General features: G+C 45.4%; 1 protein-coding gene across 6 annotated transcripts in view; it reads right to left on the minus strand.

Moving 5' to 3' along the window:
• LOC139277834 (cadherin-7-like) overlaps positions 1 to 18,456 on the minus strand; it is a 509,491-nt gene that overhangs the window by 101,764 nt on the left and 389,271 nt on the right. For all 6 annotated transcript variants that reach the window (XM_070896546.1, XM_070896548.1, XM_070896549.1 and 3 more), the window contains 2 exons: positions 5,089 to 5,383; positions 2,134 to 2,253 (listed from right to left, as the gene is read on the minus strand). In XM_070896546.1, the coding sequence (XP_070752647.1) occupies positions 2,134 to 2,253; positions 5,089 to 5,383 (415 nt within the window). The remainder of the gene's footprint in view (positions 1 to 2,133; positions 2,254 to 5,088; positions 5,384 to 18,456) is intronic.

Consider the following 18,456-nt stretch of genomic DNA (forward strand, 5'->3'; position numbering starts at 1 on the left):
CGCTGTCGGGGGGGGTTAGATCGGCGGTGCGCATGGTGATGACGCGCTTAACACCGATCGGCAGCAGAGGAGCGGTAAGGAGAGGATCGGGGCACCGCCGGGAAATCTCGGGTGGCCAATTGGGCTATCGGCGGCCATTCCACCAAAAGTCAGCGGCCACTCCACTCCGCAGCGTGGCCGCCGATTTGCGGTGGTAACAGTCCTTAAAGGGGCAATTTTGGCCCCTTGGTCTCTTATTCAAGGAGGGATATACTGGAGGCAGCTCAGAGAAGGTTCACAAGGTAAATTCCTGAGCTGAAGGGGTTGTCTTCTGAAGAAAGGTTGAGCAGGTTGGGCCTGTATTCATTGGAGTTTAGAAGAATGAGAGGTGATCTTATTGAAATGTGTAAGATTCTGAGGGGGCTCGACAAGGTATATGCAGAGAGGATGTTTCCCCTCGTAGGGGAATAAATATCGAGGGGGCATAGTTTCAGAATAAGGGGTCGCCAATTTAAAACGGAAATGAGGAGGAATTTCTTCTCTCATTACATAAACTAGCTTTATATTCAACAACAACAACAACAACAACAACCTGTCTTTATATAGCACCTTTAATGTAGTAAAATGTCCCCAAGCGCTTCACCGGAGTATAACAAGACAAAAAATTTGACACCGAGTCACATAAGGAGAAATTAGGGCAGGTGACCAAAAGCTTGGTCAAAGTGGTAGGTTTTAAGGAGCGTCTTAAAGGAGGATAGAGAGGTAGAGAGGCGGAGAGGTTGAGGGAGGGAGTTCCAGAGTTTAGGGTCTTGGCAGCTGAAGGCACGGCCACCGATGGTGGAGCGATTATAATCAGGGATGCTCAATAGGGCAGAATTAGAGGAGTGCAGATATCTCGGGGACGGGGGGTGTTGTGGGGCTGGAGGAGGTTACAGAGATCGGGAGGGGCGAAGCCATGGAGGGATTTGAAGACAAGGATGAGAATTTTGAAATCGAGGCATTGGAATATAGAAGGTTAAGGGATGAGTTGATTGAGGTTTTTAAGATTTTGAAAGGAGTTGCAAGGGTATGTAGAGACAAAGTGTTTCCACTGATGGAGGAAGTCCAGGACAAGGGGACATAACATTAAAATCAGAGCCAGGCCATTCAGGAGAGAAGTTAGGAAACACTTATTTATGGTAAGGGTGGTAGGAGTGTGGAACACTCTCCCACAAAAAGCAGTAGATGCTAGTTCAATTAATAATTTTAAATCGGGGATCGATAAATTTTTTGCCAGCCAAGTGCATTAAGGGCTATGGAGCCACGGTTGGGATGCAGGGTCTCATTGAGTGGCGGAACAGCCTTGAGGGGCTGAATGCCCTACTGTGTCATGCTCCCGGTTGAGTGATATATTTTCTTCGACAGCACCTCCCAAACCCGTGACCTCCACCACCCAGAAGGACAAGGGCAGCAGGCGCACTGAAACACCACCACCTCCACATTCCCCTCCATGTCACACACTATCCTGACTTGGAAGTATATTGCCGTCCCTTCATCGCCGCTGGGTCAAAATCCTGGAACTCCCTGTGGGAGAACCTTCACCACAGGGACTGCAGCGGCTCAGGAAGGCGGCTCACCAACACCTTCTCAAGGGCAATTAGGGATGGGCAATAAATGTTGGGCTTGCCAGCGACACTGGCATCCCTTGATCGAATTTTTAAAAAATTCAGTTTATTGCTAACCTGTTCATCAGTGTATGTCTCCCGCACACCTTCAGCATTCAGTGCCACTTACTATTCAAGATAGCCTGTGTCGGAGAGGAATTTTCCCAGATTTTTTCCCCCAAAATTTTCCTGGGTTTCTATCTGGTTTTTACCTCTCCCAGGAGATCACATGGCTCCGGTTGGGGTGGAGTGTAGAATGTTTCAGTGTAAGGGGTGTCGCAGTTGTGTGGGGTGGACTGGTTGGGCCGGGTGCTTTTTATCTGTTCGCCAGTGTTCATTGTTCATAGATTTATATGTAACCTTCAGGGCTGCTGACCGAGGGCCGTGTAGCTCTTTGTCGGCTGGCGTGGACACGATGGGCCGAAATGGCCTCCTTCTGCGCTGTAAATTTCTATGTTTCTATGTTTCTATCAAGTCTCTCTTATTGCGAGATCCAGGACACTTGTCTTACCCGTAGTTGGCTCGACCAGAAAGTATGGTTGTCCCTGAAGGATGTGGTACACTATCCTGGCATGGCTCCCGTAGGAAGGATCATCAGCATCTGTTGCTGTCACTTGGGTAACGGAGGTTCCTGCACAGAGTTTAAGTAATTAGCTCATTAAACCTTTTCTACTAGGTAGTTAACTCTTTCCTGCTTTATGAAAGTGAGCATGTGCATCTGCACAGCGATGTGCATTGTCGAGAATCTTAGGATGAGGAAGGCATGCAGTCTAAATAGGCAGAACAATAAAGTGTATATACACCATCATACACTTACTACAGTAACAACAGCAACTTGCAATAATATATCGCACCTTTAACGTAGTAAAATGGCTTAAGGTGCTTCACAGGAATGTTATCAAACAGAAATTTCGCCGGTGTTCATTGTTCGTAGGTTTATATGTAGCCTTCAGGGCTGCTGACCGAGGGCCGTGCGGCTCTATGACGGCCGGCACGGACACGATGGGCCGAAATGGCCTCCCTCTACACTGTAAATTTCTATGTTTCTATGTCACCGAACCAAATAAGGAGATATTAGAATAGGTGAGCAAAAGCTTGGTCAAAGAGGTAGGCTTTAAGGACAGACTTAAAGGATTAGAGAGAGGCAAAGAGGTTTAGGGAAGGAATTCCAGAGATTATGGCCCAGGCGGCGCCAATACTGGAGCAAAAGAAGTCGGGGACTTTGAAGAGGCCAAAATGGGAGGAGCGCAGAGATCTTGGAGCGTTGTGGGACTGGAAGAGGTTACAGAGATAGGAGGGGAGTGAGACCATGGAGGGATTTGAAAAGAAGGATGAGAATTTTAAACTCAAGGCGTTGCCAGAGCGGGAGCCAATGTAGGTCAACGAGCCGGTGTGGGACTGAGGGGCTAATTGGGAATAGAGGCCGGAGCACTCTGATTATCTCAATGTTTATGGAGGTCAGCCTGGAGAGCACTGGAATAGTCAAGTGTCTCAAAGGCCCTGACCTTGGAGGTAACACGTGTAAGCGGTGCTCCCGCCACATCTCCCGAAAATGCAGCAAGCGAGCCGGAGTGGCTCCGTGGACATTCCTGGCCATTGTACCACAATAATATGGTGCACAGGCCAGAGGAGGCACAGAGTCCCAATCTCACGGGATCTGTTCCGCACCGCCTCATGAAGGCCGCCTGCTGCAGGTTGACCTGGTTTAAAGGGGCCCTGGGAATGGGCACAGAAGCCGTCACTTGCTCCATGAGGAAAAGTACGCAGCCAGCAACGAGCATCCAGGAATGCAAACTTTGAGCAACTGCACTCGGACACAGTTGCTTTACACTTGCAACTTTTCAGCAATCAGGGAATCATGGAAATTTACGGCATAGAAGGAAGCCATTTCAGCCCATCATGTCTGCGCCGGCCGACCAAGAGCTATCCAGCCTAATCCCACTTTCCAGCTCTTGGTCCGTAGCCCTGTAGTTTACGGCGCTTTAAGTGCACATCCAAGTACTTTTTAAATGCGATGAGGGTTTCTACCTCGAACACCCTTTCAGGCAGTGAGTTCCAGACCCCCAGCACCCTCTGGGTGAAAAAAGTTCTCCTCAACTCCCCTCTAATCCTTCTGCCAATTACTTTAAATCTCTGCCCCCTGGTTATTGACCACTCTGCTAAGGGAAGTAGGTCCTTCCTATCCACTCTATCTTGGCTCTCATAATTTTATACACCTCAATTAAATCTCCTTTCAGCCTCCTCTGTTCTGAAGAAAACAACTCCAGCCTATCCAATCTTGCCTCATAAATAAAATTCTCTGGTCCTAGCAACATCCTCGTAAATCTCTTCTGTACCCCCTCTAGTGCAACAAGAGCAATTTTGAGGGACCAACATCCTGCACTCCAAGGATGCCTGAAAGACATCAAACCCAATATTGGGTCGGACCATTTTCAGGCAACAGGAGTGGCCACCTAAAGTTGTTAGCCTCCTTGTGTATGTGAATAAGGGCCCTAATGAGGCCTAAAAGTTAGTATGCAGGCACAGCAAGTAATCAGGAAGGCAAATGGAATGTTGGCCTTTATTGCAAGGGGGATAGAGTGTAAAAGCAGAGAAGTCCTGCTACAACTGTACAAGGTATTGGTGAGGCCACACCTGGAGTACTGCGTACAGTTTTGGTCTCCGTATTTAAGGAAGGATATACTTGCATTGGAGGCTGTTCAGAGAAGGTTCATTAGGTTAATTCCGGAGATGAAGAGGTTGACTTATAAAGAAAGGTTGAGTAGGTTGGGCCGATACTCATTAAATTTCAGAAGAATGAGAGGTGATCTTATTTAAACATATAAGGTAATGAGGGGGCTCGACAAGGATATTTCCACTCATAGGGGAACCTAAAACTAGGGGATAGAGTCTCAGAATAAGGGGGCACCCATTTAAAACTGAGATGAGGAGGAATTTCTTCTCTCAGTGGGTTGTAAATTTGTGGAATTCTCTGTCCCAGAGAGCTGTGGAGGCTGGGACATTGAATATATTTAAGGCAGAGATAGACAGATTTTTGAGCGATAAGGGAGTAAAGGATTATGGGGAGCGGGCAGGGAAGTGGAGCTGAATCCATGATCAGATCAGCCATGATCTTATTGAATGGCAGAGCAGGCTCAAGGGACAAATGGCCTACTCCTGCTCCTAGTTCTTAAGTTCTGATGACTGTTTTAGGACCCACCCCCCCCCGGGCTGCCCTGAGTAGGGCAGGTGTCAGGTGTCACCGAGCAAGCGGCCGAGCACCATCAAGCTAGAGATGCAGAAAGTGGGCCCAGACCAAAGTCTACCCTGCGGTTAATTCTAATTTTACCCTGGGATAGAAATATTCACAAGGCCACCTTGAATATATACAATGGAGGCTTTGCCGGATGGTGCCTATTGATTTCTTTCCCGCCCCTACCTACGCGAGTGAATTTTCCGTCGCGAGGGAACAATTTCTCTCCCTTACCATCGGGGGACATTTCAGGAACAGTGGCAACGTACGGCTCATCCAGAAACTGGGGTTCGTTGTCATTGATGTCCTGGACTTTAATATTGAACTTGGACTCTGGCTCGACGCGCTGGTCGGTTGCTCTGTCCACCACTTGTGCCTGCAAGGTGTAATAGGCCTTCTCCTCTCGGTCCAGCTTCTTGATGAGATAAATGTCTCCTTTATCCTCATCGATGGTGAATATGGTGCCAACTCCATCACCTGTCAGGTTGTATCTCAGAGAACCGTTGCCATTGTCCGAATCAGAGTGGAGCTGCGGATGTTAATTCGTGCAAATAGTTAAACCAATACCATGTAAATAAGTCAGCAAGCTAGCTTTTGTTTTTAATTAGTCGTTCATGGGAACTGGGCGTCGCTGGCAAGGCTGGCATTTATTACCCAGCCCGAATGGTCCTTGAGAAGGAGGAGGTGAGCCGCCTTGTACAATTGGGTAACTTGCGAGGCCATTTCAGAGGGCAGTAGTTATAGAGTTGAATGGAAAAAAAATTGCAGGGCTTTGGGGGAAGAGCACAAGAGTGCGACTAATTGGATTGCTTCACCAAAGAGCCGGCACAGGCACGATGGGCCGAAAAACCTCCTTCTCTGTAGTATTAATTTTATGATTCTATGGTTCTTAGTGTTCCAAGAAAATGAAATGAACACAAGTTTGCTCCAAGGGATTTGCTGGCATCACTGTCTTGGAGATTAAGGGGGAGAAATTGGGTGCATTTGCACCTCCCCTGAGTGCCTCCAGGGGCAGTAGCGGGTCACAAATGGCACTGTGACCGGGCGTGGCACTGCCCTGTTGTGTCACAACTTCCGCTAAGTTCAGCGGGGGAGCGTTCCGTTGCGATCTCCTGCGCCCTGGGATTGTGACGCCGTCGCCGTGCGCGTCGCCCTGTTGGCGTCCCGGCATTTAAATTGGGAATTGGGTTTCGCGCCCCCCCCCCTCCAGCAGCGCCAGGCGGTAACAGCGACAGCTTCAGGTGACGCGCACCCGGCCACCGGCCGCTACCGAGGCAGAATTTAATGGCGAAGTGCAGAAAAATAAACCTTCCCATTTTGCTTCCCTCTCCGGTCGTGCTTTGGTCGCGGGGTCGGTGCCGGCGATCGTTCAGCCCGGCACCCCGCTCCCCGACGGTCCAGGGAAACGTGTTTCAAATCGGCAGAGCATACAGCATGGGCCCGTCCCTTTAATTCAGGCAAGAGCCCCCCCCGTATGCAGCCCAGAGTGTTGTGCGACTGAGCTGTGCGACCCGCTCCCGCCCCAGGGAGGAAGTGGAGTGAAGTGCTCTCAGAGGGTTGTAAATCCGTGGAATTCTCTGCCCCAGAGAGCTGCGGAGGCTGGGTCACTGAATATATTTAAGGCGGAGATAGACAGATTTTTGAGCGATAAGGGAGCGGGCAGGGAAGTGGAGCTGAGTCCATAATCAGATCAGCCATGATCATATTCAATGGCGGAGCAGATACAAGGGGCCAAATGGTCTACTCCTGCTCCTATTTCTTATGTTTCTTATGAATTAGCGCTCCCATTCCTTTCAGGGGGCAGTAGACCCCAATTCATTGCGAGCAGCCCCAAATGGGACGGAACCCAATTTCTAGGCTTAAGCTTCAATTCCTGGAGATTCCTGGCCAATGATGAAGGGTTGGCAACACTGATTATACTCTGCATGGCGACCAGCCCAGCTAGGATGCGATGGCCTACCCTGGAGGTTGTACACAGCTTAGTTTCCAAGCATTATAATGTTGATTTTGATGTACGGTGCATATCGGTCGATGCACAGTCAAAATCACTTTACATCAATGTGAAAGTGCAGCATAACTGCACCTTTAATAGGCGATTAAGTATCTTTCTGAAACACATTTATTCCAGTTCAGTGACGGGCGCTAATCACTCTTAAGACCACTCTTGTCCCTTAATGCCGAGCGTATTTCAAGACAGGATGTCACCTTGAAAAAGCAGGATGCACAGAGGTCATGAATCTGTGGAATTCTCTGCCCGAGAGAGCTGTGGAGGTGGGTCATTGAATATATTTAAGGTGAAGATAGACAGATTTTTGAGCGATAAGGGAGTCAAGGGTTATGGGGAGCGGGCAGGGAAGTGGAGTTGAGGCCAGGATCAGATCAGCCATGATCTTATTCAATGACGGAACAGGCTCGAGGGGCCAAATAGCCTACTCCTGCTCCTATTTCTTATATTCTTATGTTCTAAGAGCAAAGGAGGTTATGCTTGAACTATGTAAAACACTGGTTAGGCCGCAGCTGGAGTAATGTGTGCAGTTCTGGTCACTACATTAATTGGAGGGAGGTATAGAGGAGATATGAGGGGACATTTCTTTACCCGGAGGTTGGTGGGGGTCTGGAACTCACTGCCTGAAAGGGTGGTACAGGCAGAAACCCTCATCGCATTTAAAAATTACTTGGATGTGCATTTGAAGTACCGTAACCTACAGGGCTACGGGCCTAGAGCTGGAAAGTGGGATTAGGCTGGATAGTTCTCGGCCTCCAGGATCTGGATCTCACCCTCGGCCCGCGCCCCACTTCCCCCCCTCCCCCCCCACCCGCTGCAGACCATGGGCCCCTAATCCCGATGACCACAGCGTTAGTGCTCACCCACTCCTACACTGTCGGCTTCAAAATTAGGTGGAGCATTGAATAAACCCCTCCGAGATCGCTGCGCTCCTCCAATATGGCGCATCCCTGATTTTCATAGCTCCACCATTGGCCACCATACCATCAGCTGTCTGGGCCCTAATCTCTGAAATTCCTTCCCTAAACCTCTCCGCCTTTCCACCTCTCTTTCCTCCTTTAAGATGCTCCTTAAAACCTACCTCTTTGACCAAGCTTTTGGTCACTTGCCCTAATAGCTCCTTATATGGATCGGTGTCACAAATCTTTGGCTGATCCCATTCCTGAAAAACACTTTAGGATGTTTTTACTATGTTAAAGGCGCTAAATAAATGCAAGTTGTTGTTGCTGTACCATCATGGGACATGTAGGCAGCAGGTGGCATCTGTGGCTAAACTCGGTGTGCCAGATAGGTGTTGGTATTTTAAAAAGAAAACATAATGAGCCTGACATTCCGATGTCCCGGGTCTGTATGAAGTTTCTATGGACCCGGGAAGGCATCGGAAAAGTCGGTTTTCACCGCACAATGCGCATGCACTCAAAACCAGCTTTTCTGATCTGTCAAGTCTTGACAGATCTCGCGCATATCGGGAGTGAGGGCACTTGCAGGGCAAAATTTACGATATTTTACGCATATCTTGTCCTGCAAATGTCCTCAAAAATCTTGCACCTGAAAAAGCAGGCATATAGCCTACTGTTACGGGCACGCATTTAAATACATACATAAACATTAAAATTAAATTAAATAAACACATACGAAAACATATTTTATTGTTAAAAACCCTCCCCACTAACGTAAGTTTATTTTAAGGCATAAGTAAAAAAACTTTTTAAAAAGTCAGGAAAATATTTTTTTATATGAACTTTAAGTTAAATGAATCTTAAATATGTGGTGTATTTTTCTATTTTTTATTAGTGTTTTGTGTGTTTGGGGGGTTTCTCATTCATAATAATGGGAACTCCAACTTATGGAGTTCCTATTATTATGAATGAGAAAATAATGTACTTGATTGGCTGCCCAGAGACATGTGACTCCAGCTACAGCATACGGACGTCCCAACGTGCACGCGCTCTGATGCATAGTAGTGAAGGCCTCAGGATCGGAAGTTCGAGCGAGCGCAGTACCTTCAGGTAATTGCGCATTTTTTTCCTTTTTTCTGTAGTTTTCCCACGGGAAGACCTCAATTGGGATTTCTGGGCCAATAGATTTTTCTCTCGAATGCTGCCTGTGATAGTGGTATAGCAGGAGTGAGGCAGCTTACCCCAGGCAGTATTAGTGGACTCATTCCTGTCAGTCTGCTCACTTTGATGTTGGAGCCAGTGAGAACTGAAGGCCTGGGCTAGCTGTTCTTGGAAGATAAAAAATAACCTGAAATGATCACCCGACTAGCTTTGCTTTATTGGCACCGACTACAACAAAAACTTATATTTATGTAGCACCTTTAAAGTAGTGAAACGTCCCAAGCAGCAGTGTTACAAGACAAAGTAGATATATTTGACCCCTAACCACATAAGAAGAAATTAATGCAGATGACTAAAAGAGTGGTTAAAGAGGTAGGTTTTGAGGAGTGCCTTAAAGGAGGAAAGAGAGGTAGAGAGGCGGAGAGGTTTAGGGAGGGAGTTCCAGAGCTTAGGGCCCAAACGGCTGAAGGCACGGCTGCTGATGATTGAGCAATTATAATGAGGGATGTTCAAGAGGGCAGAATTTGAGGAGTACAGACATCTCGTGGGGTTGTGAGGCTGAAAAAGATTACAGAGATAGGGAGGAGCGAGGCCATGGAGGGATTTGTAAACAAAGATGAGAATTTTGAAATCGAGAAGGGATGAATGCTGTTTGTAATGCACCATGGTATGTAGCGTGCCGTATGTATAATGTTTTTTATTCGTCCATGGTATGTGGGCGTGGCCAGCAAAGCCAGTATTTATTGCCCTTCACTAATTGCCCTTGAGAAGCCGCCTTCTTGTATACAACCGAGTGGCATGCTGGGCCATTTCAGAGGGCAGTTAAGAGTCAACCACATTGCGGTGTGTCTGGAGTCACATATAGGTCAGACCGGGTAAGGGTGGCAGATTTCTTTCCCTAAAGGGCATTAGTGAACCAGATGGGTTTTTTCATGGTGATGCTAGCTTTGTATCCCAGATTTATTAATAATTTAATTTAAATTTCCCAGCTTCGTAGTGGGATTTGAACTCATGTCTCTGGATCTTTAGTCCAGGCCTCTGGATTACTATAGCAGGAGCATAACCACTATGCTACCGTACTTTTTTAGAACTGCATGCATATAAAGGACATTTACATAGGAACATGGAAACAGGAGTGGGACATTCAGCCCCTTGAGCCTGTCCAACCATTCAATTAGATCATGGCTGGTCTGTATCTTAACTCGATCTGCCTTGGTTCCCTAACCCTTAATACCCTTGCCGAACAGAAATCTATCAATCCCAGTTTTTAAATCCACCAACAGAGGAAATTGTTTCTCTCTATCTAGCCTATCAAATCCCTTAAACATCTCTTAAACACCCATTAATCTTCTATACAAGTCTAGTCTATGCAACTTGTCCTCATAATTTAATCTCTTTCCATAATGATAACCCAGGTATCATTCTGGTGAATCTACACTCCAAGGCCAATATATCCTTCCTGAACTCAATGTGCTCCTCTGAATGGGGTCTAATTTCCACCCGTTAGTATTCCAGCCCCCTCGTGATAGAGGCTAACATTCCATGAGGGGGCTGAGGGGAGATCTGATTGAGGTGTATACAATTATGAGAGGCTTAGATAGAGTGGATAGGAAGAACCTGTTTCCCCTAGCAGAGGGCTCAACAACCATGGAGCACAGATTTAAAGTAATTGGTAGGTTGAGAGGGGATTTGAGGGGAAGTTTCTTCACACAGAGGATAGTGGGGGTCTGGAACTCACTGCCTGAAAGGGTGGTAGAATCCGAAACCCTCATCACATTTAAAAAGTACTTGGATGTGCCCTTGAAGTGTCGTAACCTACAGGGCCAAGGACCACGAGCTGGACAGTTCATTTTGGCTGGGTAGCTCGGCCTTCAAGCCCTGGACCTCACCCTCGAACTTGGCGCCCCACCTCCCTCCGCTGCAGACCACGGGCCCCCGATCCGGACAACCACCGGTGCACAGCGATACTGCTCACCCATGTAACCTGGAGCACTCACCTCCTCCCACACCGTCCGCTTCATGACGGCAGGGTCTGAGGCCCAATATCTGGGGCTCCTCCGCATTTGTGCGAGGGGGGCGTGAGCACTGAACAGCCAAAAATGGACGCTCCCGAAGTTAATGCCCACTATCTTCATAGTAATTACTTTATTGTACAAAAAGAATACTCTGTTCTTGAGTTGTGGCTGGCACACACCGGGCCATATTGATGGGCCGTTGCGAGTTGCTCTCGGGTGTGAACAGTCAACGAGGGTAATATTGAAATTGGGCCAAAGCGTAATACGGGTGACATTAGATGAGCCGCCCATTATACATCTCTTCCAAGTTTCATCTCCATTGAGTTCACATAGGATTAAATAGGGTATATGGCACTTGAGCTTCCTCCGGTCTTTCCTCATCTAAATCTATCAGCATAACCCTCTATTCCCTTCTCCCTCATATGCTTATCTAGCCTCCCCTTAAATGCATCGATACTATCCGCCTCAACCATTCCCTGTGGTAGCGAGTTCCACATTCTCACCACTCTCTGGGTAAAGAGGTTTCTTCTGAATTCCCTATTGGATTTCTTGGTGACAAACCTATGTTTATGCCTTCTATTTATGCTCTTCCCCACAAGTAGAAACATTCTCTCTGTATCCACTCTTATCAAAACCGTTCAGAATTTAAAAGACCTCTATTAGGTCATAAAGACATAAGAAATAGGAGCAGGAGTAGGCAATTTTGCCACTCGAGCCTGCTCCGCCATTTAATAAGATCATGGCTGATCTGATCATGGATTCAGCTCCACCCCTGCTTTCTCTCCGTAACCCTTTATTCCCTTATCGCTCAAAAATCTGTCTATCTCCACTCAAATATATTCAATGACCCAGCCTCCACAGCTCTCTGGGGCAGAGAATTCCATAGATTTACAACCCTCTGAGAGAAGAAATTCCTCCTCATCTCAATTTTAAATGGGTGGCTCCTTATTAAGAACATAAGAACATAAGAATTAGGAACAGGAGTAGGCCATCTAGCCCCTCGAGCCTGCTCCACCATTCAATAAGATCATGGCTGATCTGGCCGTGGACTCAGCTCCAGTTATCCGCCCGCTCCCCGTAACCCTTAATTCCCTTTTTGGTTAAAAATCTATCTATCTGTGATTTGAATACATTCAATGAGCTAGCCTCAACTGCTTCCTTGGGTAGAGAATTCCACAGATTCACAACCCTCTCGGAGAAGAAATTCCTTCTCAACTCGGTTTTAAATTGGCTCCCCCGTATTTTGAGGCTGTGCCCTCTAGTTCTAGTCTCCCCGACCAGTGGAAACAACCTCTCTGCCTCTATCTTGTCTATTCCTTTCATTATTTTAAATGTTTCTATAAGATCCCCCCTCATCCTTCTGAACTCCAACGAGTAAAGACCCAGTCTGCTCAATCTATCATCATAAGGTAACCCTCTCATCTCCGGAATCAGCCTAGTGAATCATCTCTGTAGCCCCTCCAAAGCTAGTATATCCTTCCTTAAGTAAGGTGACCAAAACTGCATGCAGTACTCCAGGTGCGGCCTCACTAATACCCTATACAGTTGCAGCAGGACCTCCCTGCTTTTGTACTCCATCCCTCTCGCAATGAAGGTCAACATTCCATTCGCCTTCCTGATTACCTGCTGCACCTGCAAACTAACTCCATTTAAATTATAATTCTGAGACTATGTCCCCTAGTTTTAGTTTCCCCTATGAGTGGAAACATCCTCTCTGCATGCCCTCTCATTAACTTATGTGTTTCGATAAGATCACCTCTCATTCTTCTGAACTCCAATGAGTATGGGCCCAACCTACTCAACCTATCATCATACTCAACCCTCTCATCTCCGGAATCAACCTAGTGAACCTTCTCTGAACAGCCTCCAATGCAAGTATATCTTTCCTTAAATACTGTTTGCAGTACTCCAGGTGTGGCCTCACCAATACCCTGTACAGTTGTAGCAGGACTTCTCTGCTTTTATACTCTATCCCCCTTGCAATATAGGCCAAAATTGCATTTGCCTTTCTGATACTTTGCTGTTCCTGCATACTAACTTATTGTGCTTCATGCACAAGGACCCCCAGGTCCCTCTGTACTGCAGCACTTTGCAATTTTTATCCATTTAAATTATAATTTGCTTTTCTAGTTTTTCTGCCAAAGTGGATCACCTCACGTTTCCCCACATTATACACCATCTGCCCCACATTATACTCCATCTGCCAAATTTTTGTACACTCACTTAGTCTGTCTATATCCCTTTGCAGATGTTTGTGTCCTCCTCACAATTTTCTTTCCCACCCATCTTTGTATCATCAGAAAACTTGGTTATATTACACTTGGTCCCTTCATCCAAGTCATATTCAAAAAGGAGTTAGATGTAGTCCTTATTACTAGAGGGATCAAGGGGTATGGCGAGAAAGCAGGAATGGGGTACTGAAGTTGCATGTTCAGCCATGAACTCATTGAATGGCGGTGCAGGCTTTAAGGGTCGAATGGCCTACTCCTGTACCCATTTTCTATGTTTCTATGTTTCTATTAATATGATTGTAAATAGTTGAGGACCCAGCACTGATCCCTGCGGCACCACTGATCCCTGCAGCACCCTATTAGTCACTGTTTGCCAACCGGAAAATGACCCATTTATCCTGACTCTCTGTTTTCTCTTAGTTAGCCAATCCTCTATCCATGCTAATATATTAACCCCAACCTGTGAACTTTTATCTTGTGCAGTAACCTTTTATGTGGCACTTTATTGAATGCCTTCTGGAAATCCAGATACACCACATCCACTGGTTCCCCCTTATCCACATCTCTCTACATCCTCAAAGAACTCCAACAAGTTTGTCAAATATGATTTCCCTTTCTAAAACCATGCTGACTTTGCTTGATTGAATTATGTTTATCCAAATGGCCTGCTACTGCTTTCTTAATAATGGACTCCAGCATTTTCCCAACGACAGATGTTAGGCTAACTGGTCTGCAGTTTCCTGCTTTCTGTCTGCCTCCTTTTTTAAATAGGGGCGTTACATTTGCAGTTTTCCAATTCGCTGGGATCACCCCAGAATCCAGGGAATTTTGTTAAATTACAACTATCTCTGCAGCCACTTCGTTTAAGACCTGGGATGTAAGCCATCAGGTCCAGGGGACTTGTCCGCCTTTAGTCCCATTATTTTACTAAGTACTACTTCGTTAGCGATAGTGATTGTATTAAGTTCCTCCCTCCCTATAGCCCCTTGATTAGCTATTGTTGGGATGTTTCTAGTTTCATTTCTCAGCCATTTTTCAAGAGAAAAGAGACCCAGCCTGTTCATCCTTTCCTGATATGTATACCCTCGCATTTCTGGTATCATCCTTATAAATCTTCTCTTCACCCTCTCCGGTGCCTCTATATCCTTTTTATAATATGGCGACCAGAATTGTATGCAATAGTCTAAGCGTAGTCTTACCAAGGTTCGAAGAGGTTTAGCATAACTTCTCTACTTTTCAATTCTGCACCTCTAGAAATTTCAATTCTGCACCTCTAGAAACCAACCTAGTGCTTGGTTTGCTTTTTTATGGCCTTGCTAACCTGTGTTGCTACCTTTAGTGATTTGTGTATGTTTAAGATCTCTTTGTTCCCGCACCCTCCAAGTAATAAGTGACCTCCCTATTCTTCCTACCAAAATGTAATACCTCACATTTATCTGTGTTGAACTTCATTTGTCAATTATATGTCCATTCTGCAAGTTTATTAATGTCTTCCTTTAATTTGTTGCAGTCCTCCTCAGTATTGACTATCGCTCCCAATTTGGTGTCATCCGCAAATTTAGAAATTGTGTTTTTGATTCCAAAGTCTAAATCGTTAATATAAATTGTGAACAACGGTGGTCCCAGCACTGATCCTTGTGGAACACCACTACCCACCTTCTGCCCCTGTGAATAGCTACCCTTTACCCCTACTCTCTGCTTTCTGTCTTGAAGCCAGCTCGCGATCCATTCTGCTACTTGTCCCCTGACTCTGCATTCTCTGACCTGGTTCATCAGTCTATTATGGGGGACCTTATCAAAGGCTTTTTGAAAATCTAAATAAATTACATCTACTGCATTACCATTGTTTACTCTCTCTGTTACCTCTCCAAAAAATTCTTTGAGGTTAGTCAAGCAAGACTTTCCCTTTTGAAATCCTTGCTGACTGTTCATTATTATATTTTTGATTTCTAGATGTTCCATTTTCCCCTTTAATAGGGATTCCATTATTTTCCTACCGCAAATGTTAAGCTGACTGGCCTATAATTCCATGCACATGTTCTATCCCCCTTCTTTAATACAGATATTATGTTAGCTATCCACCAGTCCTCTGGCACTACACCTTTTTCTAATGAATTGTTGAATGTTTGTAATAATGCCTCTGCTATCTCTTCCCTAGATTATTTAAAAATGCATGGATGCAATCCACGATTAGTTTATTTAATTTGTAGTCTACAGTTCACCTAAGTCCAAGTTCATATCTCCTCTAAACCTAAGTCCAAATGCCAGTCACGAGACTCCTAAAGCAGGCGCTCTACTCGGAGCTCCTTCACGGCAAACGAGCCAAAGGTGGGCAGAGGAAACGTTACAAGGACACCCTCAAAGCCTCCCTGATAAAGTGCAGCATTCCCACCGACACCTGGAAATTCTTGGCCAAAGATCACCCTAAGTGGAGGAAGTGCATCCGGGAGTGTGCTGAGCACCTTGAGTCTCATCGCCGAGTGCATGCAGAAAATAAACGCAGGCAGCGGAAAGAGCGTGCGGCAAACCAGTCCCACCCTCCCTTACCTTCAATGACTGTCTGTCCCACCTGTGACAAGGACTGTGGCTCTCATATTGGACTGTTCAGTCACCTAAGGACTCACTCTAAGAGTGGAAGTAATTCTTCCTCGATCCCGAGGGACTGCGTATGATGGCTGATGATTTACTATATCTCCTCTTTTTAACGTAAATGCGCTTATTTCATTCCTAATCTCATCATCCAATGTCATATCCATCTCTTCTGTCTGCCTGGTAACTATTGAAGCAAAATAATTATTAATATTTCTGCCATCTCTCTAATCGTTACCTGTGATATTAGTCTGCCTATCCCTTAATGGCCCTATTCCCATCTCAACCTTTCTTTTCTATTGATGTGCCTGTAAAATATTTAACTATTTTGTTTTATGTTCCTTGATAAATTAATTTCATAGTTCCTCTTTGCCTTCCTAATTATTTTTTCACTTCACATAGAATCAGAGAATCATAGAAATTTACAGCACGGAAGGAGGCCATTTTGGCCCATTGTGTCTGTGCCGGCCGACCAAGAGCTATCCAGCCTAATCCCACTTTCCAGGTCTTGGCCCGTAGCCCTGTAGGTTATGACACTTTAAGTGCACATCCAAGTATTTTTAAAAAATGTGGTGAGGGTTTCTGCCTCTACCACCCTTTCCGGCAGTGAGTTCCAGATGCCCACCACCCTCTGGGTGAAAGAATTTCCCCTCATATCTCCTCTAAACCTCCCCCCAGTTACTTTAAATCTATGTCCCTTGGTTGTTGACCCATCTGCCAAGGGAAACAGGTCCTTACTATCCACTCTATAATTGTATATACCTCAATCAGGTCTCCCCTCAGCCTCCTCTATTCCAAAGAAAACAGACCCAGCATCTCCAATCTTTCCTCAGAGCCAAAATTCTCCAGTCCAGGCAACATTCTTATAAATCTCTTCTGCATCCTTTCCAGTGCAATCACATCTTTCCTGTAATGTGGTGACCAGAACTGCACACAGTACTCCAGCTGCGGCCTAACCAATGTTTTATACAGTTCAAGTTTAACCTTCTTGCTCTTGTATTCCATGCCTCGACTTATAAAGGCAAGTATTCCATATGCCTTCTTAACCACCTTATCTACCTGGCCTGCTACCTTCAGGGATCTGTGGACCTGCACTCCAATGTCCCTTTGTTCATCTACATTTTTCAGTGTCATACCATTTAATGTGTATTCCCTTGCCTTGTTAGACCTCGCCAAATGCATTATCTCACACTTATCCGGGTTGAATTCCATTTGCCAATGTTCTGCCCACCTGACCAGTTGATTGATATCTTCGTGCAGTCTGCAGCTTTCTTCTTCATTATCAACCACACAGCCTATTTTAGTGTCATCTGCAAACTTCTTAATCATACCCCCATCATTCAAGTCCAAGTCATTGATATATACCACAAAAAGCAAGGGACCCAGCAATGAGCCCTGCGGAACTCCACTGGATACAGCCTTCCACAAAAACACCTATCAACCATTACCCTTTGCTTCCTCCTTCTGAGCCAATTTTGGATCCAAGTTGGTACTTTGCCCTGGATCCCATGGGCTTTTACTTTTGTGACCAATCTGCCATGTGGGACCTTATCAAAAGCCTTGCTAAAATCCATATACACTGCATCATACGACCTTCCTGGTTACCTCCTCGAAAAATTCAATCAAGTTAATCAGACACGACTTTCCCTTAAAAATTCATGCTGACGACTTGATTAATCCATGCCTTTCCAAATGAAGATTTATCCTGTCCCTCAGGATTTTTTCCATTAATTTTCCTACCACTGAGGTTAGACTGACTGGCCTGTAATTACTTGGTCTATCTCTTTCTCCCTTTTTAAACAAAGGTACAACATTTGCAGTCCTCCAGTCCTCTGGCACCACACCTGTAGCCAGAGAGGACTGGAAAATGATGTTCAGAGCCTCTGCTATTTCCTCTTTTGCTTCGCTTAACATTTCATCCAGACCTGGGAATTTATCCACTTTCAAAGCTGCTAAGCCCCTTAATACTTCCTCTCTCACTATGTTTATCTCATCTAATATTTCACACTCCTCCTCCCTCATTGCAAAGTCTGCATTTCCCCTCTCTTTTGTGAAAACAGATGCAAAATATTCATTAAGAATCATACCCTCATCTTTCCTTTATTTTCTCTAATAGGCCCCACTCTTTCTTTAGTTATGCTCTTACTTTTAATGTATTTATAAAACATCTTTGGGTTTTCCCTGATTTTACTCTCCTAATCTCTTTTTATGCTCTCTTATCATGCACTCCCTGCTGTCTATGTACTTAATATATGCCTTTTTCCTTACCCTCAATTGTTCCCTGATGGCTTTATTCATCCATGGAGTCTCATTCGTGTTTAGTTTTCTTCTTTCCTTTTAGCGGAATATATTGTTCTCCATTGTTATTTGCCAATATTGTTGCCCATTTTATTTTCTCAAGTTCTATTCTCAGTCCCTCAAAATCTGCTTTTCTCCAATCATCATACTTGTTTACTTCTCAATTATCATCTTAAAGTGTATTATGGCCACTATTGCTTAGATATTCCCCGACTTTTACTTCTCCTATCTGCTCTGGTTCATTCCCCATTACTAGATCCAGCAGCAAATCCTCCCTTGTTGGGCCTGTTACATATTGGGTTCGAAGAGAGTCTTGTACGCATTGTAGAAACTCTATTCCCTTATCCCCTTCATCTACGTCTTCTGTCCAATTAATATCAGGGTAGTTGAAATCTCCCATGATT

Source organism: Pristiophorus japonicus, chromosome 1 (genome assembly GCF_044704955.1).
Source record: "Pristiophorus japonicus isolate sPriJap1 chromosome 1, sPriJap1.hap1, whole genome shotgun sequence".
NCBI classification, from domain to species: Eukaryota; Metazoa; Chordata; class Chondrichthyes; family Pristiophoridae; genus Pristiophorus; species Pristiophorus japonicus.